Source organism: Pteropus alecto, unplaced genomic scaffold (genome assembly GCF_000325575.1).
Source record: "Pteropus alecto unplaced genomic scaffold, ASM32557v1 scaffold74, whole genome shotgun sequence".
NCBI lineage: Eukaryota > Metazoa > Chordata > Mammalia > Chiroptera > Pteropodidae > Pteropus > Pteropus alecto.
The window spans coordinates 5,323,745-5,346,378 of record NW_006436291.1 but is presented as its reverse complement, the minus strand read 5'-3'; the positions used below and the strand labels follow the sequence as shown (position 1 = coordinate 5,346,378).

The window sequence follows — 22,634 nt, the reverse complement described above, 5'->3', positions numbered from 1 at the left end:
AGGTCGAGCGACGGCCTCTGCTCCTGCCCCTCTGCCGGGCGGAAAGCACCCAGGAGCCTGTGCGGCACCTCCACACGGCCGGGCTCTTACCTGCGCCATCTTGGCGAGGTCGAGCGACGGCCTCTGCTCCTGCGCCTCTTCCGGGCGCCGCCGCTTGACGCCGACCTTCTTGTCGTTGAGCACGCACGGCTGGGAGCGGCTGCGGGCAAGCCCGCTGGGGCGTCGGACCAGCTCCGGCGTTGAGGCAGGTGTGCTGCTGGCCGAGGGCGCACTGTACTCCGCGAAGGAAAACCGCTCATGGGAGCAGGACAGGGACCGCTGCATGTCGAGCCGACCCCCTCCCGCAGGATTCGCGTCGGGGCTCCAGATGTCGCCTGCCTGTCCACGGGTGGCCGAGCCGGGCGCCCCTGGGCAGGGCTGGCCTCCGAATCGGTGGTGGAACCCCGCCGGGTCGTAGGGCGAGGACAGCACGTTGGCGCGGGAAGGGAGGCTGAAGCTGGAGCTTCTCTGCATGGTGCCGAAGCCGCTGGAGTAGCGCTGGACGCTGCCCCCGCTGTAGCAGCGTCTCTTTTCCACCGGAGTCCAGACTTTGGACCCCAAGGGCCGCCAAGATGTCCGGCAGCTGGACATTTCATCCGAGAAGGACAGTGACCGGCACTGGCGCTTGCTGGGCGGGGCAGAGGGGTTCCCGTTGTGGTCGCTGAGGCTGAGGCCTTTGATCAGGTTAGTCACCGTGCAGGTGTTCGCTGCCTCCCGGTGCCACAGAGTGCCATCCTGACACTGCTCAGGCAGGCACTCCCAGATGCTGGCGCTCGGCTGGTCAACCTGAAGAGGGCATTTCCTGTCCAGGTCTCGCCATCTGTCATTTTCTGGTTCACAAATGACAAAGAGAAAACAGGATTGGAGAAGCCCTTCATGCCAGCCCTCTGTCTCCTCAGCCAGAGCTCGTTTTAAACAGGATTCGGGAGCCAGAAGAAAGGCCCTTAAAAACCATCCAGTCCAACCTCACTTTACAGAGGAGAAACTGAGGCTCAGGGAGGGGACGTAAGTCCCAGGTGTGGACCCAGAGGCAGAGGGTGGCCTAGAATCCAGGTACCCCCTGGTCTCCTGATGCGTTCTCTTTTCAGCATACCATGCTGCCTCCCAGGAAAGCCTAAAGCAGTACTTTTCACCCAAAACGCTTCCTCATTTTACAGCTGGGAAACCGACCTGCTCCACCCCCGCCCTGGCACCAGCGGTTTTGGGCAACATGTCTGCCAGGTCCTGTCTCCCTGCTCTGAGGCTCTTGGGCTGGGACTTGATGCCCAAACAAAAGGCCATGACCAGAGATGTGTCTTTTGGTGCTTCAAAGGATTGAGGTCAGAGGGGATGAGGTGCTGCCAGGTGAGTTCGTCTGAACTCCATCTCTAGAACACTCTAGAACTCTGGTAACAGAAACAATATTTTACTGGTTTACGGCCCCTCCTCCACCAAAACGGTCCACAACATCCACGACAACAGCTGCCAATCACTGAGCACTCCCCTTGTGTTCACACGATTTCATGCTGAGATCAAGGATGTTTGAAGTGGTTAAAACCTATAGAACCACGTCTTGGGCTGCACAGACGTAAAGGCACAGTTTAAACTTACGTGTCAGCTTGCTACTTGCATGCATGAATAAATAAGCTAACCCCGCTAGGAAATGCTGACTTTGCACTTGAACCTTTATTTTAGTGAAATATTCAAGAACTACTTGTTTTCGTACCATGGAATCGGGCACTGTGCTGACAGTTCTAGGAGAACCAAGATGAGTCTGACACAGTCCCGTATTCGAGTTCGTAATGCGAAACCCAAGATAAGAAACACGTGGTACCGCTGGGGATCGACAGGCTGGCACGTCCCAGTGTTTCCTCATCTACACGGACTCATAAACTGCCCGAATGTGGACACAGAGCAAACTCTGGCCTGAGTCAGGAAGTCAGTAGGAGAAGTAAAACCTGAGATGATAGTCGGTAGGTACTTGATGCACCCCGATTCTCACAGCACTGCAATCAATTACTGAGCATCCACTGTGGGTGGTGTAACCCACACAGAGCCCTGCATACATATGGCTGCCGTTGCTGCCCAAATGGAGAGACCAAGGCTTGGGGGTGTGTTGAGTAAGTGGCTTAGGGCCACACGGCGAGCAGGATGCAAACCCAGGCTGGCCCGTGCCCTCTTTCCACTACACTACAGCCCTGAGGGGGCCTGCAGGGTAACCTGACATTGGCCCTGCCCTCAACGACTGTATGAGTCATTCAAAATGGGCCATATGCTAAGAAAATTGTGCTCTAACCTACCTACGCCAGTGCTCCAGGCAGCAAAGACTACACATCTATCTATTTCCACCAGGGGCTACTTCTCCGAGGGCACTGAGAGACACCCAAGGGACTGACCCTGTGCTGAGTGTCACGAGCAGCAGCTGCTTGACAGGTTCAAACGGAATGACCAGTGAGGCCCAAAAGAAGCTTCGTGAGCCAAAGGTTAGGCCAAATCAGGGCTCAGTGTGGACCCTGCCGTGTCATGAGTCACAGAGCCTAAGGGCCGGGGACCCTGGGCTGGGACATGAATCCTGACAGGGCCTCAGAAGCTGGAGATGCCAGAGAGAGATTTCCCTTAGGCCCAGTTAGGCCAGCTGGAGACAAAGCAGGGCTGTGGCTAATGTCCAGTTCATCTCATCCCTGAATCGTCCTGGGCACTAGTACACAGGTAAGTGTCAATACATGTTACTTTAACTGAGTTTGAAAATTTATTACCCAAAATTACCTTTTTGCAAGTAGCATTTATGCTGTTCGACATATGTCTTAACTACTCACTATTCACCATTCTTTTAAAAGTTTTAATCTGCCATGTCAGCTGTTGAAAGTTCAGTACACTGGTAACAAAGAAAAATGAAAAGGCTAACATTGACTGAGTCACAACCACCTGTTATCTGGTTTACAAGAACACTCATCCTCAGAAAAAAAGTGGAGACTTAGGTGTGATGATGTCCTTTGAAATGATCGGAGTGATAGCAAAATAGCGAACACCACTAACACGCCCCAGCTGGTTAAATAAATTACCCAGGAATGACATGCGGCATCAAGAAAGCAGTTTCGAAGAACAGTGACGACGTGGGGACATGTTAATGACGTAACGCCAAGCACAAGGAAACGGCATGAAACCGTGGAGACGGCACGGTTCCGATTCAGTAACAGACGTTACGTTCCGCAGGAAGATAAACGTAAACCAAAGGTTCGGGGTCGACCGGCAGACGGCGGCTGGTTCGGATCTTCTCTCTGTTTTCCCGCAGTTTCTACATTTTATATAAGGACAACATGTTTCTAAATAGGTGAGGGATGTGAGCCGCAGGCGCCCGAGGCCATGCCGCGGTTAGGGCCTGGGCTGCAGTCCCGTCCGCCTCGGGGGTTGCTGCTTTGTCTTTCAGGAAGTTGCCGTAGACTAGCACTGGCCACCAAGTTCTCTTTGGAGACAGGCACTGGGGCGCCAGATGGGGCAGGAAGGTGGCCGACTGAGGAAGGAACCAGCGGGCCCCACCCCAGAGCAGTGAGGGCCCCAAGATGGCACCCCATGTGGCCTCCTTAAGGAGCCAGAGGTGCACACACTGCAGCACGCTCTCACCCAGGCCTTGGGGACCCATGAAACTAACGGGGAGGGACCCCGTCCTCGGACGACACCGCTTTCTGTTGCATTTGTATTTCACTGCCCTGGAATTGTCCCCATCTCTAGGGAAATCATGAGGAAAAAGGGGGGGACCTGGGAGCCAGTTAAGCATGACCACTCTGCCTCTCATCCGGCCGTGCTATTCCCTTCCGTGGCCGTCTCATGGTCTTGGCCCTTTGGGACGAGCCCCCTCTGGCCTCCCTACCCAGTCCCGCCACCTCACCGCCTCTGGAGATCTTTCTGAGGCCCACATCTGCTGTGGTCCATCTCCTGCAGCAGCTGCCCATTGCCCAGCAGAAAGAATGCAAATATTTCAGCCTGGCACCCCCGCCCCTACCTACTCGTCTCTCCTACACTCCAGGCACACCAAGCTTCCTGTGACATCAGAGGTCCGGCGAGAATCTGGTAGTGTTCAAATCATCCCTGAAAATCCTGGCCACAGCCCATAAAGCACACTCCTTCTGGTTCTGTGTACACAACCCCCTGAAGAGTAATTCTTATGCACCAAGAATTCTTTACAAAACTAAAGTTTAAGAAATCACGCGGAAACGCAGGACAAGCACCTGAGCACCAGCAGCATCCACATGCAGAGGGGTGGGCGTTCAGTCTGCTTCTAGGTTAACTGTCAAACCCCCAGTGGGGACTAGGGTCGGATGGCTAACTCTGAAGTGTTCCGGCAGGAACTACTCCATTCTCACAGAGCAAGCCTCTTCTTCGGCCTCGATGCATGAGATTTCTCTGTTGCATGGAGGATGAAGAGAGTCACTTCTCAGCTCAGTCCACTGGTTAGCTGTGAGAACAAGGTAACTGCAGTGGACCTGCAGCTTCCCCCCAAACATAAGCTCCCGTCACATCTTTGCAGAGATGTGAAGATGCAAAGGCCTGGGATAGTCTCCTGCCTTCATCCTTCCTCTGACTCATCATTTAAGAGCCGACTCGAACATCACCTCCCCTTCGAGTATGCCTTCCTCTTATCGGCCCTTGAGCACTGGCAGTTCGTTACCTAGACTTTCAGTCATATGGCTTGGTAGCTGTTAACCGCACCTTGATTATCTGTTTCCACATCTACTTCTACTGAGCCATGAGCTCTAGAGCACAGTCACAGCATGGCTCCTGGACGTCCCACAGGGAGCCTGGCACACAGCAGAGGAGGAAGGAGTGAACGACGAAGTACAGACAGAAGCTGCAGAGCATGCCTCGGGGGTTTACCAGGTCTCACTTGTCCTTTGTCCCTGACACAGGTAACCCTTCCTTGGCCATGCAAGTCCAACCTGGGCTATGTCTTGAACTCCCTGCCCCACTGGGGCCGAAGATGGTTGTGTAAAAAGCAGCCGGGAGACCGGCTAGAGGAGTCAGTCTAATGCACTTTGAAAACGCACAGCTCTGCCTGCTATTGTGTGTCCACACCAGCCAGGTGGCTACTTGTTCTGTCTGAGGGACAGATAATATTTGAATTGTTTCTATCGTTATCATTGTTATCGCTGGGAGAAGTATATTTAAGAAAAGTAAAAACAATCGAGGCTATGTTTAGCCCTGTGTTTTCCCCCTGAGCTCAGGGAACAGAGAGTGATTTGTTGGGTTGGGTCACCAGACATAAGAAACAGGAAAAGCAAATTTTTTAATGGCAGACGGCCCTGAGCCTCAGGCCCCAGCGTCTCCGCTGCACAAGGGAACCCGTAGGGCTCCGGGCAGAGGGGACTGGGTGGCCCTGCCCCTCCGTTCAGCGTCACTTCTGCACAAACAACTGTAACTCTTTCAAAAGTGACAGTGGCCATGGAGGTGGGGAGCCCACGGCGCAGCACCCCTGGGTCTGGTGGGAAGGGCGAGGCCTGGGCTCTGCGGGTCAGCGAGTCTCTCAGAGCCTCAGTTTCCTCATCTGTAAAATGAGGGACACAGATGGCAACCGCTTCACAGAGCTTTCATGAGAACTACACGGCCACCTCGCACAGTGCCTGCGAGGCCACAGAACAGGCTCTGACTGACCGCGGCCACCGTGAAGACGGCAGCGGAGAACGCTCCGTTGGCTGGGGCTCAGCTCTTGCACACCCGGGCACCAATCTTGGTGGGTGGGTTCTGGCTGGAACGGGAGCCTGTGTGCTCCACACCGGCCCTCTCAAAGTGTGGTTCTGGGACCACCCTCGGGAGCCTCTTTTAGGGTGTTTTCACAATGCAGAGTCCTAGGCCCAGTTCCCGACTTGGCAGACAGACTCTGGAGATAGAAATCTCCATTTTAATCAAGTCCTCCACATTGTTTTACTGTAAAATTGTTGAGAACCACTGCTCTAGACCACGAGCTACACAGGGGTCTGGGTCCTCTGTCAGGACGGCAGCCAGTCACAGCACCCAGCCACACACACCCAAGAAGCTTCCGGAAGGTTGACGATTCCAGTCTCTATAAGTCTGGATCCAGAACGTCACTCCAAGTTGGGTGTTCTGATGTTTGTTTTGGGCCAACAACAGAAAGTAGCACCGTAGAGAAAAGTAACATTACCCTTCATGTACTCTGAGGTCCCTTTTTCACAGGAGGGGGTGGGGATCCCAAGTCACACAGCATGTTCTGGAGGGAGGGCCACCGGAAAGGGCCTGAGAAGCCAATGACGCGTGTGAAGAGGAAGTGTTTGAGGCTTCCCAACTTCTCCCTAAGACATGATGTGGCTTCTCGGAGGCTTCTGCAGATACGGGCGTTGCACGTTGGCACACGGCCTGAGAGCACAGGCACCAGCCACTTCCACGCCGTCCCCATCGCTACAGCCTTCAGGAGCACCTACAGTTTCTCTACTCGCCTGCTGCGCCTACCTTCACAGGACTGAGATTAAACAATAGGGTGTTCGCATGTGTGCAGTGTGAACACACACAGGGCTTCGCCTACGGATGGGCAAACTACACAAACACACACACAAACACGCAAACCATTCAGTTCTCTCACAGGTGGACTGACTAGGTGACCTCCAAGGAATCCTTCAAAGCTGAGACTTGGTGACCAAGCTGGAGGTTTCTGGGAAGATTCCAGTAGCCTGAGAGGCACAGGAGAAGCCTCTGGTTACACGCATGGGGACGAGAACTCACGTCCCCCAACCGCATTCAGGGGTTTGGTCCTATGACTCCCTGAATAAGGAGGGCAGAGGCTGCTGGGTGCACAGTTCTAGAGATCAAAGAAAGAAAACACTCAGAAAAACACAAATGGCATTCAACCGCAAATGTTCTCGTTTCCATTTCTGCCCTTAACCTTGAAGGGAAACTCCCAGGGGCCTATGTTGCTAAGACCAGCTTTCTGACGTTCAAAAGACAGAGGACACTCACAGCGCTGGGTCTCTCCAGGCTGTATTGTAGAGGCTGCCGTATGGTGACATAACCACAGCAGAATGAGGCTTCTCACCTGAGGCACAGACCCCAGATTCTTGCAGCCTCCCAGCCCGGGCCGCAGGCCTGCACCAGATCAAGACCGGCTGACTCATTCCTGGACTTCGCACCTGTCTGCTTGTGCTGACGATGAGTCTCTCACCCCTGCCCTGTGGGCTGGGCCCTGCTAACTCGGTCTCAGGGCTGCAAGGACCCTGCTTGGTTCGGGGGTAGCAGCTCACCAACCCTTCCGTGGGGAACTCCAGAGAACTGAGACGTCTTTCTGAAGGCAGCTCTGCGAAGCTGACCTTATGAAAAGCACACAGGTAAACACGCAGGTTGAGGACTTGAGCTACCCCACAATGCAGTCCTCTAGTTTTGAAAGAACTTTAGAGTCCCCAGCCCCCCGGAGCACCCTGTGTCACCAGAATGGAGACTCAACTCAGAACTGTGTCAGGAAGAAAAAGTTCTCAGGCTTTGCTGCCTGTGCCTCAGCCTCTGTGTCCTCTCACCTGTGATGAATCATAAAATGTCAGCTGCATCTGGGGTTCAGGGACAGCAACACAGGACACCAAGGTCCTCGGCCAGGGCGCGAGGACAAAGTGATTAGAATGGCTGGAGATAACGCTCCACCAGCCCCCGTCAAGGAAGGCAGGAAGGCTGGTGGCTTCAGAATGGTTACAGGGCCCGGCCCTCACCAGATGGGTGGGGGTGGCCCAGGGCAGCTGTCACTGCTTCTGGGAAGTCTTTGCTGCTGCAAAAAGCGGCCCCGAGAGATCCCCAGACAGTATAGACGACTAAAATACACAGCAGACTGGGTGTTGGGAGCGTGGGCCTCAGTCTCCCCATCTGTATGAGGCAGGCTGGACTGGGGCCCCGTGACAGCCCTCTGAGCTCTGAACCGACCTCCTCTCTATCCCCCCACCCCCCATCCCCAAGATCCAGGGGCATTTAGAAATATGTAAGGGGAAGCCTATATTTGCAACAAAAACTCAAGGGACAGAAAGGTGAGTTTTATCATGTCCTCTGGACTCCCATCCCGGGTATGCACAGAGCATGGAGAGTGGGCGGATGCCTGAGATTCATCTGCAGGCCGCTGCACAGAGCAAAGCCGGGCACCTTTATACAGATGAGAGAACTGGCAGCTGGGAGAGCTATTCAGGAAACCGTCAATAAATGTGCAGCAGCTGTCAGTCAGCGAACACCACTTTGGGATCCTTGCTGAAGCTGAGCGTGAGCGTGTACCCCAAGCACAGGACCCGTCTCACAGGCGTCCCAGCACTCCCGGCTTACTTGAGGGGGGAGGGGGGAGACCGAGCTTCAGAACCATGTCACATCTGGGCAAGGGACGTGCAGGCAGCCAGCGGCAGAGTAAGCAACCCCAAGGCCGGGCTGCCTCCTGACCTGACCATCTTTCCATGTGGAAGGCACACTGGCAACGCACTGTGGTGGGTGGCTCCCAAAACCAGTGTGGCAGCTGCCATTCCATCCTCTGGCACCACTGTGGCCCCCTCCCCACCCCAAGTCAGGGCAGCCTGGGAGCCTCCCTTCTCACTTGACACCATAAACAGCTACCGGGAGCCAACTAAGCTCAGTGGCTACCTACATTCTGTACTTTATACCAGAAACACTGTCTGAAAAAACTTCAAGCATGCCGCACCACACCATAAACAGCTACCGGGAGCCAACTAAGCTCAGCGGCTACCTACATTCTGTACTTTATACCTCTGAAAAAACTTCAAGCATGCCGCACCGACAAACCTCAAACTATTTTAGAGACTGAAGACTCACACACACGATCACAAAATGCACACTTGCACATGCGTGTACTTTTCAAAATGAAAACAAGGCTCACTCTAGCTTATTTTGGTCATTCAACAGCTTCTTAGAGGAGGCGCTGGTCCCAGGATCATATTCGAAATGACCGTCTCTGAGAAAGGGACAAAGTGGCAAGGACCAGCAATCGGGCCTGATGGCTCTAGTTTTGTTACTGTTGTTGCTCACTGTGTTTCAGACACGTGCTTGTGCTAAAAAGTCTCAAATGCTCAACCCCTAAATGCCAGCTTTCTACACGAGGTGCAGTCACAGTCCACTTGCAACGACAAATAGCGGTGGAGTTCAAGGACCGAAGTCCACCAGATCCGTAAGTGGAGTCTTTCCTCCTGCCCCACGCCACACAGCCAGCTGGTTTCCCTGCAGAAATTAATGTGGCCCGTGCCCCTGGGAACAACCCTTTTGTGTGCAGAGTAGACCTTAACAGCCAAGTGATTAAACACGGGAAGTAAGGGCTTATAATTAAAATGCTGACAAACCTGAGCCGAGTGACACACAAACCTGGACCGAGTGACACAAGCAAAGCTGCTATAACATTTTGACAGTTCTTTTTATACATAATGCATGATCCTTCTGCTCAAGTTTCCTCTATGTCCTTTGCCTGCGAAATAATTTACATCAATAAATAATTTATTACCATAACTCCTAAAGTAATTATGGGTTTCCTTCCAATTTTTTTCTGCATGTGAATTGTTTTATTCCCCGTCCACTGACTGGCATTTGCGCGCCTTTTCCTAGTGGCCTTCTTGCAATAACTGGAACTGCATTTGCTGTCTCACTTATTTGTCCCTAGGTCTTCTCGCCCGAGAGGTGAGGAAAATGGAACGTGCTGTGCCCGCTGTGCCCGCAACGCAGAACTCTTGTACTGGGTGCCATTAGCCAGAGGTGGGCAACGGAGCCCATTCTCACCCCACGTGCCCCGGACACGTGGGACGAGGGTCGGCACGAAGCAGCACCTCCCATGGCAAATGACGGAGGCCTGGAGGGAGCCACCCCCTGATGTACAGGCAGCCCCTGCCTTGCCCAGCGCCGGATGACTCTCCGGGGCGTGGCCGAGCCCCCTCCGTACCCACCAGGAATCACGGCCAGCAACTGGGGGCTGGCTCACCCCCTTCAGACCTGCTGACCAGTGGGCGGGCCCCACGCACGAGGCTGCCGCCCGAGCAAGGCTTCCTCAGAACACAGCGACCGGCGCTGCACAGGACTCTCCCCCCGAGAAGCCGTCTGCAGAGGAACCTCCGGCTGAGCACGGAAGGCGTGCCCGGGACCGTCTGGGAGGTGAGACGGGAAACCGAGAGGCCAAACCGCGTCTCTGCTGGAAGGAGCCCCGTGCTGCTGGGGCTGGGCTGCACCCTGGGTCCCCGCACGGAGCAGGCCGGGCAGTCGCTGGGCTCCGCTCTGCCCCGCCTCTCCCGTCCGCACCTGGCCCGGTTCTGCAATCCCGGTTCTTCCCCACTTTGGACAAGCACAAAACTACTTCTTTGTATCAAGGTTCCAAACTCGGAGGGAGGGGACACGGAGGTGGGGAGGGGCTGCACGCCAGCTCACAATAATGGAGTGTGAAGCACTCGATTATGCTAGTAAGGTGTCTCTATCAGGTGCAGAGGGCAGCGAGCGACTTGAGAGGGTGGCTTTTTAAGAGGAAGCAAAGGGGCCACTGCCCCTCCCACCCTAGTGCACTTGCCTGGATTTTCTTAAGAACATTTATGACATTCGAACTCATATTGGCTTCCAGTTAGGACCTTACATGGTGGCTCAAGAGGGAAGTGACCGAGTCACAGGACCAAGCTGTCCCCAGCTCTCACAGGCGAATGCCACTGATCAGGGCCTGAACATGAGACAGGCAGGAGGTTTGGTGATTAAAGTAATATATTTTATCTTTGCCGAGCATGGTCCGGCCCTGGCAGGGCCCAAAACCCTCGTAAAAAGTCTGGCCGGGCCCACAGGGTGTTCTCTCCTCTCTGCTGAAAAGCAGGCACGCCTAAGGTGAAATCTCACTGCCTGGGATGCCCTCCCAGTTTGTGACCCAGGGCAAGGCCACACTTAGATCACAGGGAAAGTGGGCAGAGCGGTCACCTGAGCTTCCACCAGCGCACGTGCTTGAGAAGGCCTGGGGCGGCTGACATTCCCGCCCTGGCAAGTGCAGGAAAGGGATGGAGGCAGCAGGGACTGAGCCGGCAGCTCCTGTGCGCTGCTGTCTCTTTAAATCCCACAAACACCTGCACGCTGCGAGATGAGGAAAGACGGGCTGATGAGCCCACAGCTCCGAGGGCCAGACATAAGCACAAGGCTGCGTCACTCCACCCCCGAGTCACTCCACCGGACACACAGTCGGTACTCAATAAACACCACTAGAGCAAGCCACTGAAATGAACAAAAAGCCTTGGTAAGTTGTGCTGTCAGATGAGTCAGGGGCTTCCCAAATCCAGGAGGGGCTGAGCAACAAAAGGATGAGAAGGAGAGAGACACCGAGGAGCAGGCGAGGGGACTCCAGAGCCCAGCCCCGCACTGTCCTGGTGCTGGCCTGCACGGCAAGAGGGACACAGGGCCCACGAACGACAGACCCTGAAGAGCCAGTCTGCAGACGAGAGCCCGCAGCAGCAGCAGCAGCAGCAGCGCAGGCCTTCCTGGAAACCCTGGGCCACAGAGCAGGCCTCGCCCCGCAGAGAGCCGGCCGCAGAGCTCCACAGGATCAGACTGCTGGGTCTTTGCCCTGGTCCCCGAGCCTGAGGGTCTTTCCCCACGAGGGTGACTCCCTCACCTACACACCCCCCACCACAGGAAACCAAGCTGGTCCCTTGGGGCCTGGAGGCCTCTTGCAGGGAGCAGGACGTTCACTTTGGGTCACAGCCCTCTTTCTCAGATACCACTTACGGAGTGTGTATGCTGTGCCAATCTCCTTACGTGGTCCTCCCAGCAAACCCACAAGGCAGGTGCCATCATCACAGCCGCTTTACAATGAGGACACTGAGGCTGAGAAAGTTAAGTAGCCCAGAGGGACTGGTCGAAACCCAGCGCTGCCCGGTACAAACCCACAAGAGGTCCACCTCATCGTGACCCACTCAGTGCAAAGGCGTGGAAGCCTGAAGCAGGACGGTCCAGAAATAAAGACCGGCATCTCCACCACCCGGTTTACCAGTGTGGCCTGGTTTACAGCGAAAGTCCAGACAGGGCTGAGGAGCAGGATGTGCCCAGGTGTCCCTCTCCTCCCTGGCCATGACCAAGACAGGCAGCTCGACTATAGCTCTCCACTGTGGGTCTGGCCCAGGTGAGGCAGGCTTCTGGGCCACGTGCCTGGGTCACTGAGGGGTTTGCTGAAAGCTGTTAACCACCAACGAGGTGTTCAATTGAGCCCCATGTGGGGACAGGCCTCCGAAGTGTGTCACGTGGGTAAACCAAGGCCAGGTGATCTCTCTGTTTCCATTTCCGCTGGCGGCAGCATCAGGAGGACCTCCCGGGCTCCCCATGAGAGCTGTGGCTTGTGAGTAACACGAAAACAGTCTTCCTTCTCCCCTGATCTGGGTCCAGCTCTGCCCACCAAGGACCTGGGCAGGCGCCTCGCTAGGCCTTGGTTCCCCATCTGTGAACGGAGTGCCTGCGCCCACCCCCAAAGCTGCTGCAGAGTCGAGGAGACCCTGCGTGTCACGAGTGTGCCCCAGCACCGTGCTCACTGTGACACGCCCAGCCCTCCGCCACCCTCGTCACCCCACCTCTGGGGACGGGGTCTAAAGAAGAGAAAGAAAGCCCTGTGCACAGAGGGAGGGGCCGGGCGCACCGTACGCCGCCCTGCGAAGGAAACCGGAACAGGAAAGCCCGCAGCGGTTACGCATCGTGGAAGCCTGGCTGCTGCCCCAACACAGACATCACGGAAACTCACTGTCACGATGTCCCCCAAAGGGGCAGTGGTCACGGAGAGACACACAGAGGAGAAACAGTGCCTGATCGGCTGGAGCATGAGAAATCGACCCAGTCAGTTTCAGCCCCTTATACAAAATGGTAATTCACACGTGCGTGAGAACAGGAGTCTGGGGCACAGGTTGGCAAGGGAAGCAAGAGCCTTAGAAACGCTCCTGCCCGCCGGGGACTATCCTGAGGCACAGCCCGGAAAAGGACGCGGCTTAGACACTTAGTCACTGCTCGTCACCACGGCAAACAAAACACCCTTCACCCCAACAACCAAGAAAACGGTTAAATCCTCAAACACTTTTTCACTCATCCGTACAACACGATCCCCCACACTCATTAAAACGCACGGAGTGGACAGCGTTAACGCTGTGGGGAAACAATGGTGACCACTACTACAACGTGAAAAGAGCAAGAGAAATACCTTTTGTGTGTAATTTCATGTAATCATACATTCATCCTGGATTGGCTATGCAAAAAACCCGAAGAACAGAAAAAATACACCAACTAGGTATGGAGCTATGAGAGATTTTCACGTTATACTTTACACTATGGTGCATTTTCTGAATTAGGAAAAAATCAACATGGTGACTTTAAAAATTGGACAGTAACCTTCGGTGTTGCAGTTGGAATTATACTTGTGAACCACACACCAGTGCCTAGCCCAGGAGCCCTCTGCGCCAGTCCGGCGCGGCTGGGACCACACACAGAAGAGAGTCCCCACGGCTGCAGCTTTTGTGCCTGTGTCCAGAAAGTGCTTTCGGCGTCTCACCTGGAGGACTCGGGCCCTGGTGGAGGACTAGGGGAGGACCGCTCACGGCCACCTTGGTTACTCACCCATAATTCCACAAGAGAAAAGTGTCGGTCCGTGACTCATCTTCTTTGGCGTGTGCTGAAAACAACCAGAAAAGCTATTCACTCTCCAAGTCATAAGAAGCACGTCTGCACATGACCCTGCGCTGATCCCTCGCTAAAGTCACAATCGGAGGGGTGACTGCCTTTTGCCGACATAGGATTAGGGAAAGGAGAGAAAAGTATTAAAAGAGACAACATCTGCCCATAATTAGGTCTGGATTCTGTCCGAAGTCGCCGGTGAGTTATGGTGTCCATCAAGTTAATGGGTTTCAAAAACCCATGACTTCTGACACCGGGGGCTTTTCCATGTGAGTGATGGGGAGGAGGGCGTGGGGGGTGTTGTGCCCGGGTCACCGAGCTGGGCTGAAAAGAGGCCTCCCCAGAGCCCAGGCTGGGAGAGAACGGGACCTCACAGTGGCAGGAAGAGCCTCGAGTAAAGAGCCCCTCCACCTCCAGGCCCCTCCCTCCAAGCTGTAAGGTCAGCTCTTCTCTACGCAAAGGCACTGGGTAAGCACAAGAAGGTGGCCCTCCCTCCCTCTGTAGGCTGTCTGCAGCGGGCCACGAGGCCCCTGGGCATCCTCTCTGAACTGAAACAGAAACCCAAGGTTCTAGTCGCTCTCAACCTACAGCTGTGGCTTCCGAGCCCCTGGCACCACGTCTCCACAACAGTTTCCCTTCCACTGTGAACATCGCACGTCTCCACTCAACCCGACCACACCCAACCTCGGAAGAATGCTGTGGCCACTGGTGGAACACAGGCCAAGGGGCCCAGAGGAGCCCCAAGTCCAGGCGCTTGCTCTGCAGCTACGTGGAGCCTGAGCACGGGACATTCTGGGGTCCCTTGTACTAGTTGGGGCCCAGGTCAAGAGACCTGGCCTGACTCCTGCTGAGGAGGAGGCTGCCCACAGGTCTCAGGAAAAAGGGTCTGCCTCAAGCATCCCGAAGACTCGCTCACTCGTTCATTCGTTCACTCATTCAACAAATCTGTCCTGGTAATTATTTACGTGCGAGCTGTGCTACGGGTTGGTCACGTGACAGTGAAAGCCGTTCTCAGTCCCAGGGGAGCGGTCACCGAGGGCTCTAACTTCTGAGGAGCCCCAGGGACACAAGGACGGGGCATGGCTTCCCTCACGCTTCCCTTCCGAGAGGTGGGCGGGAACCCAGGCCCTGGCTCCTAGAGCTCGAGAGGGACGAGGGTGGGGCTGAGTAGGAACACCTGGCCCATGTGGATAAGAGGGTGGCAAGTGCTGGCACCAGCTCCCGCCCCTGTCCCCAGCTGCCCGATTCAGGGACCTCTGCCCTCAAGATACGTGGTCATGTGATTCAGGTTTTCAAGGGTCCATCCTGACCAGCCTCGGGCCTCAGGAGGACACAGTCACACAAACAAACCATTACGGTACAGAGAAAGAGGGACTGGCGGGGAGAGGGCCCGGACTGGGTGCCGGCGGTCAGGGCTGGCTTCCTGGGGGAGGTGCTGGAGCTGGTGTTAGATGAGAAGGTGCTTGCAAGGGGTGAAGTGGGGGTGGGCAGGCCTTTCCCAGACTCCTCCTCCATGCAAACCCTTACCTGTCAGGACAGGTGGCCCTCCTGGATTCCAGTGACTTAGCCAGCCAATCTACAGCCATCTGAGCAAAGAGCTGGCTGTGCCTGTCTCCCTCCCAGTTGGCTCGGTTAATGCAGCAGGATGCTCATCGAAAGCTCACACCGAAGTCACCAAATGGCAAGCAGCTGACAAACTCAAGAGCCCCGCTGGGTTCTCAGGGAGAGAAACTGGGCTTGGCCAATACCACGGCCTTGCCTGCTGCAGGGGACAGAGCCAGTGCTACAGGAGCACCCGGCACAAGGCAGACACCCTCTGGGAAACCACAGCAGCCACCCCAGCCCCGTGCTGGGGGTGGGCAAAGTTACGCAGGCTGGGAGCCCACAGAAACCAAACGGGGATCAGGCCAGGGAAAGCGGAAGACGGTGGCCCGCTGGCTGCGCTGAGGTGCAGGGCCCACTGAGGGCGGCTCGGGGTCCACGGACAGCACGAAGCAAACCGTAAACTGACCCGCTGGCGTGTCACTGCTCACTGGCCTTATTCTTCCACAAAGCTGCATGTTCAGACTGAGGGGCACCTCCCAGGAAATGTGGACACATGCGTGGGCACCAGCACTGCTGGGGTCCACCTATAGAGGGGAGCCCTGGGCGCCCCAGGCCCTCATTCACTCGCTCTCCCGCCCGCTGGCTGCGTGTCTGCTGCGAACCCATTTCCCGCGCTGGAGAACACACACGCGGATGTCAGCACGTCTCGCTCCCTGCCACCCTGCTCCGAGCCACCGCCGGCCTCCACACTGGCCCCCGACCTGTGCCCGCAATCATCCTCCACGCTCCACCCAGACCCGGCAGAGGCCAGCCCATGTTGTTCCTGTTTGCCTGCTTCCAACGGCTTCCCACGGCGACCAGAATAAAATCCAGGCCGGCCCCTCTCCCCACGGGCCACCAGGCCCACGTGAGCCAAGCCTGGAGCCCGCGACCTCCCTCACACAGCTCGGCGGGGCCCGCCAGCTCACCGCCACCCCAGGCCCTTTGTGGTGGGGTCTTTACATGATGGACTCTGGGTCTCACTCCGATCATGTGGCCTCCTTGGCGGCCTTCCCTGACCACCCAGCTAAAGGGTGCCTCCCCACCGTGCTTCTGTCCACAAGGCCTTGTCTGCATCACCTCATTTCCTGCCCCTCCTGAGACCAAAGGTTTGGGGCCGCTGTCTTGTCCACAACAGTCCCAGCACAAAGCAGGTGACACGGGACGACCTGGGGACCGACTGCTGTGGCCCTGTTGGCCCAGCCTCTTGCTCCTGCTGCCATATGCCCAACGGACGCAGGGACAATGGAAACTGATTTCCACTGGGCGAAACTGCTGCCCCCCCCCGCCCCCCCAAATCGCAGGGCTCACGCCAAATCAAAACTCAGTGGGCAAGGGGAGAGAGCAGCACGCAGACAGAGCTGGGGGTCAGGGTGGCGACACCAGGCCAGCCCGGGCTCCTCACGCGGCCTCTGACTCTGCGCCAGGGACACGGGTGGGCCAGTGGTCGCTCACGTTGAGATTTATGACATGAAGGAACCCCATCCCCAGGTCCCCTATTCTAGAGAAGCCTCACTCCAGGTCCCCTCAGGGAGCATATGAACTGCATGGACTGGTGGTACAGCCCCCCCTTCTACTAACAGCACCCCAATTCTGCATTGGGCTCCAACCCTCCCTCCCTGGATAGTGTCATGGTGGGGCTGTGCCTCGATTTCCCCTGGCACAGGGTGGGCACAGGACTGGATGTGGCTGACCAGACACTCCTCACTCTGGGGCTCTGACTCTTGGACCAAGGGGGTGCCGGAGCCAGTTCACCCGGGAGGAATGCCCTGAGCCCCACGAGAGCACCTGCTTCTAAAAAAGCTGCCCCACCCCTGTCCCTTCGGAGACTTCAGTCACCAGCTCTCCTCCAGTCACGTGTTTCTCTCCCCTGCTCAGGTGACTTCTCCTTCCAGGTAAGTTAGCTGGAGATGGCTGATTTCATGCCGGACTTCAAGAAGCTGACGGCTAAGTCAGTCACGGCTCAGAGATATCATGCAACTGCTAAATGTGATGTCTGGGCAGGTTTTCAGAACCACAAGGAAATATTTATAAGTTGAACCTGCTTAACCAAAAAGATATTTACAGCACAGTGCAGTATTTTGTTTTGGGGGTTTTTTTTGTTTCTAGCTTTGTGCTTTTTACAAAATGCAGGTTTCTCTTCTTTCTTTTTTGTCTCCCTCTCCAAAATGGTCGATTCAGTCAAACTGGTTTGTGTGTGCAGACAATGTCCATCAAAGTCATTATGGAGAAATGCTGGTAGGACAGTGGCAATTTTAAGGCCAACCATAAGGCCTGAAATAGTTGTGGGCTAATTACTCCCCCATGGGCTTTCTGCCTCCCATTGGGGTAAAGAAAAAAGAATGATGGGATCGGGGCCCCCATCTTGCTGAGCCCTGTCCGAGGCTGGGCCGGCAGTGGGCAGGCCTAGACATCCCGTACCCAATAGCTTCCCAGAGCGTCAGGCCCCAGGTGCGCCCTGACACTGAGGTTCCCACTGGGGGGTCCAGGTTGTCCAGAGTTGTTTTATTTCCAGTTTACCCAGCGCATGATAAAACTCGCACTGGTCTGAGCCATTCTGCAGTCGGCCTCTCTAACCTTTCGCACCCCGTACCCACCGCAGGAAGGGTGAGCTGATCACGATGTGAGAAGGCCTGGAAGGCCCTGGGGGGGGACGCACCCTCTGAGGTTTCACAAGACGCGCCGTGTGCGCATGGAGGCGCACGTACAGACATGTGTGCCCAGGCCCTGGCTGGCTCTGCAGTGACACAGGACAGTGAGCACAGCCCCCCTTGGTATTTCTCCCACAGTGAAGCCTCTGTTCCCGAGCCTCCCCCAGGGCAGGGCCTGGTCGCTGTGAGATTCCTTAGATCAGGAGAGAAGGTTCTAGAATCGGGTCTTCCACGAGAAAGGCGAAAGCTACAAATCAAAGTGAAGCTTCAGAGGCCATGTCTCAGACTAAGGAAAGAAACCCTGACTTAAATACACAATCTACGTCTTTTTTTAAATGAGGAACTAACTCACACAGAAAATGACAAAGCCCATCTCTGCCCATAATCACATTGCTTTTCCTTCTCCTGATGCAGTGTTGCAGGGAACCCCAAGGCCACACGGACAAGCCCACGCTCACGCACCTGAGTAACAAGTGGAGCAGCCCAGCCTCCCAGGTGGGACGTGGTGAGACCGTGGCCGTGGCAAACAGGAGGGAGAGCCAGGCTCACGAAGACGGGAAGCTGAGGCTGGGCCGGAGACAAAGCGGCATCGCTCGCTGCCCACCGGGGCTTCGGGGTCGCCCAGGCGTGGATGGCTTCCTGGGCGCCTCTGCTTGCCCTGGGGAAAGGCATCGGGCTGCCCTGGACTCTGAATTCGAACTTCAGGCCAGCCTGTGGCCTGCTAGGGAGCCTGGCTGGGGCTGGCTGAGTCCAAGGCCAATGCCGGGGGACCCAGAAGATAAAGACTCCTGGGCCCAGGCAGCTGGGTGTAAGGCCTGACCTGGCCGCTGGCTCCGCGGACTGAGCAAGCTGCTCAGCCTGGGCATCCTGATCCAACAAGCACTGGAGGGAGGGAGGGAGGGCCAGCTCCGCAATCCAGTGTCGGCTGCCGTGGGGAACCACACTCCAGAGCCACGCTCTGCCCTCTGCCCTGGTCCCCAGACTCGAGAGGGGCCTGGGAGAGCTGCCGAGGACAGGAGGCCGGGCCTGGCCAGGGAGCACGGTCACTCTGGTGAGGGGACGCGCCCTCGGCCTGAGCATGAGCGTGCGGGAAGCAGCCAGGGGAAATGCTGCTCTGGGGGTCAGATGTCCGGGCCGCCTGCCAGCAGCAGCGGCTAATGTTAGAACATGAGAAGGAAGCGCCCGCTCGGCAGAGGACAGCGGCCGGCAGCGGAGTGGGGGAAAGGGGACCGAGCACAGTGACCATACTGCAAGCTGAGCCAGGCTGGGGTCACCGCAAGGCCCTCGGCCAAGTCTCCCCGAAGACAGGCAAAAGGCCGCGCGCTCACCAGCCCTTCTGTTTTCCTTCATCTCCCTCGGGAGTAGGGGCCGTCACGTCAGCAGCATTTAGCTTGTAGAAAAAGGAGAACAAGCACCGCGAACCGGCTCCCAAGAGGGCAGGGAGGGGGCTGGCCAGGCCCCAGGGGAGCGTCTGCAGCCTCTCCCCTCCGTGTTTACGAGGCCCCCCAGGGGGCCCCCGGTGACTTTCGCCTGCAGGTTTAGACTTTCTCTCCTCACTGCTGTGCCTCTGAGACCTGCTCCCATAATTCCAAAGTGACCTGCGGTGCGTCCCATTTTGTTTTGTAACCTTAACCCCCCACTTCTGTTATCTTCTTAGTCTGATTAGAAACAAAAGAGAAATGCTTTTCCATCTTTCCTGTTATTATCTTGATGGTATTTATATGAGGATGATGTTACCAACTTCGGAAGCTGAAGCAAAACCCCCCCTAACTTCCTCTCAAACTTGCTGGCTGCTCAGAGCAGATTCTGACATCGGTTTATCTTACGTTCCATCTCATGGATGTCACCACTAGACTGAGATTATTTGGGGTCTTTCTTCGGTTGTTTAGCCCATGCCTCTCCCCAAGGCCTCGCGGAGTCCTGAGAGACCACAGCCTCAGAAGCCAAGCTGGGGTGTGCGTGAAGGTTGGGGTGCAGGAGACAAGGGCCTGGACCTGAAGGCTGCACCCTGGCACCCTGCTCATCAGCTGTGTGGCCTGGACCCTGTGCCCTGGGCTCTCAGAGCTGCAGTTTCCTGTCTGTACGACAGAGCAGGACGGAGGCACCCTGCCCCTCAGCAGGGTGGCGGGAGGTCCTGGGGTGGGGGCGGGGTGTGTGGCAGCACGTCTGCAAGTGCTGCAGATCACACTTCCCCTCCCGAGACACTGGCTGCAGCCCTGCTCGTGGCGTCCCACCTGTCCACGCTGTGCCTCCACTGGAAAGCCCCTCTCCAAAGGTGGCCGCTCCTCGAGCTGACCTGCCTACCTAGGAGTTAAGGGGAAGGAAGGGGAAGAGGACCGATGGGCCCACAGCTCTGTGCGGGGTGGCCGGGGCCTGGAGCAGCCAGTGACTTTCCGGGAAGGGGGAAGGGAAGCCCCAACCCCCACAGCAGCAGGAAGCGTGCAGCAGAGCCCCTTGCCGTGGCCCGTTTGCACCCCCTGACTTTCTTCCCTTCTCTTATCTGAGATGAGTCTTCCTCCTCCGGCTAGGGCTGCAAGGCCAGACTCCTCCTGGCCTGGGCTCGGGCCATGTCTGTTCAAAGGGCAGCTCGGCTGACCTCCGGCCCACGTGCCCTGGATCCAGCTCCATGGCCAAACCCGGCCAGGCCCTCCCTGAGACGGGACCAAGTTCAGTGGCAGCTGCGGAGGCCAGCGGAGCAGCTGGAATCAGGCAGGGATCCTCCCTTGGGACCTCCAGAAGGCCTTCACCCTGAGGGCCATTCCTTTCTGGTCTCGGCTACTCTAGATGTGTTCTTCAGATTCATCAGGAAAACACCCATCAACAACAGAGAACGGAGCCACGTCAGCCACGAACCTGAGCGGCAGCCGCAGCGGGACTAGAACAAGGACGAGCTGAGGAGGAGCGGGCTACAGGAGGCCACGTTCACTCACTCGACAAACATCCCCGGACCGGGCCACGTTCACTCACTCGACAAACATCCCCGGACCGGGCCCGGTCTCAGCCCTGGGGACTCAGCAACACGCTCCGGAGACGAAGCACCGTGTCTTCAGCAAGCTCACATTCTAGCGCGGGAGCCATTCAATGCCCAAGGTCCAAATGTTAGAAAGTGGTGAGGGCCCCCGAAGGAAAAGAGACGGGAAGGGGTGGGGGGGGGCGGTGCTGCAGGGAGGCAGGGGTCTTAGCAGAAGTAAAGTTCAGGCCGACTGGCCAGAGAAGGGAGGGGGAGAGAGAGTCCCACCGGGGGGAGTGTCCAGGCCGCAGACAAAGCGCGAAGGCCCTGAAGGCCCTGAGGGTCGTGCGTGGCACACTGAGGCCAGAGGCTTGAGCACAGTGACTCGGGGGGTGCAACAGAGACAGCAGAGTGGTCATGGGGGGCCAGAACATGTGGAGCCTCACGCATCCCAGAAGAGCTTTGCTGTTTGCTCGGCTCGAGATGGGAAGGAAGCCAGTGGAAGGTCCTGAGCAGAGGGACAGATGTGACTTGTGTTCCCGCTGGCTGCTGGGTGGAGCACAGGCTAAAAGCAGCCAGAAGCAGGGGACCAGTTACCACAAGAATCCAGGTGAGAAAGGACAGTGGCAGTGGGGAGGTGAGAGGGACTCTAACTACAGACACGTATCAGATGCGCAGCCCCGCCTCGTCTTTGTTTGCAGAATTCCTCCAGCCCAGTGCCCGACACACCCGAGGCGCTCTGTGGAGGCTGTGGCGTGGACGCAGGTCTCCGTGGCCCTTGCAAGCTCTGCGGGCCGGAGACCCGCCTGTCTGCTCCCGGCTTGGCTGCTGATGAGAGGTCGATGACGGGAGCCCAGGGGTGCCGGCGTGGGTTCTCGTGAGGGCTGTGAAGGGCGCCAGGACCCGGAGCCGTGGCCCCTGCCAACCACGGACGCTGCGGAGAGTCCTGGGGACTCACCCATTTATAAAACTCGTCCGCGGGAGGGTCTGTGCCTGAGTGGGACCCCCACCCCTCCGCTAGGGAGCAGCCCCGATCACTTCTGAGGGATCAAGGCTGCAAAACGGGGAGGGGGCTGTTCCGTTCTCCGTCCGAGGAGGCCTGGGGTCTGCCTCTCCGGCCCGGCCCATCAGGCCACTTGTTCAGAGGACACCTTCGGCAGAGGGCAGCCGGAGGGCAGCTGTCGCCACGGCCCACCACGCTGGCTGCCAGACTGTGCCTCCCTTCCCTGTCTCCCACTCTTAGCATTCCTGAGGAGCGGCCCATGCCCGGCACGGCCTCATCGGGGCCCCCACCGCCCCTAACCGGGTGGAGACCCGAAGGAATGTCGGTCTCAGCCTGGCAGGGCGGCAGAACCGTGCTTGGAATTACTGACCAGGGTGCTGGCCTCCCCCCCACTCACCAGATGACTCTGGCCAGCTACTTCCTTCTTGCAAGTGCTCGGCTGGGCTCTGGGTTCCTGGGCCGCCACCCCCGCCCCGCCCCGGCCCGCAATGTCTCAGAGCTCTGCTCTCGGGCACTTTGGACTCTGTCTGCAAGGCCTGCACACTCAGCCCACAGCCCCGGCTGGACACTGGGCCTCAGAAATGTCACCAGAGAAACGAGGCACACAAGGTCCTTACCAGCTCAGAGTTGAAGGTCCTGCATGCTATGGAGTCAGCGCGCTGGGTGTCGAGGCTTTTACTTAGGATCATCACCATGGTAAGGACCTCAGGCACTGGGCTCTGTCCCAGGGTGGGCACGAGCCATCTTCAGTTGGGCAGACTTGGGCAGAGGTGACTTCCTGGGCACCTCCTAGGTG

The 22,634-nt window shown here is 57.1% G+C and overlaps 1 protein-coding gene across 1 annotated transcript in view; it reads right to left on the bottom strand.

Moving 5' to 3' along the window:
* FAM53B (family with sequence similarity 53 member B) overlaps window positions 1-22,628 on the bottom strand; it is a 73,242-nt gene extending 50,614 nt beyond the window's left edge. The window contains exons 1-3 of the mRNA XM_006912868.3: window positions 22,456-22,628; window positions 13,594-13,648; window positions 91-869 (exon numbers count right to left, since the gene is read on the bottom strand). Coding sequence (XP_006912930.2) covers window positions 91-869; window positions 13,594-13,648; window positions 22,456-22,533 — 912 coding nt within the window. The 5' untranslated portion in view covers window positions 22,534-22,628. The remainder of the gene's footprint in view (window positions 1-90; window positions 870-13,593; window positions 13,649-22,455) is intronic.
* Between the last annotated feature and the right edge of the window lie 6 nt (window positions 22,629-22,634).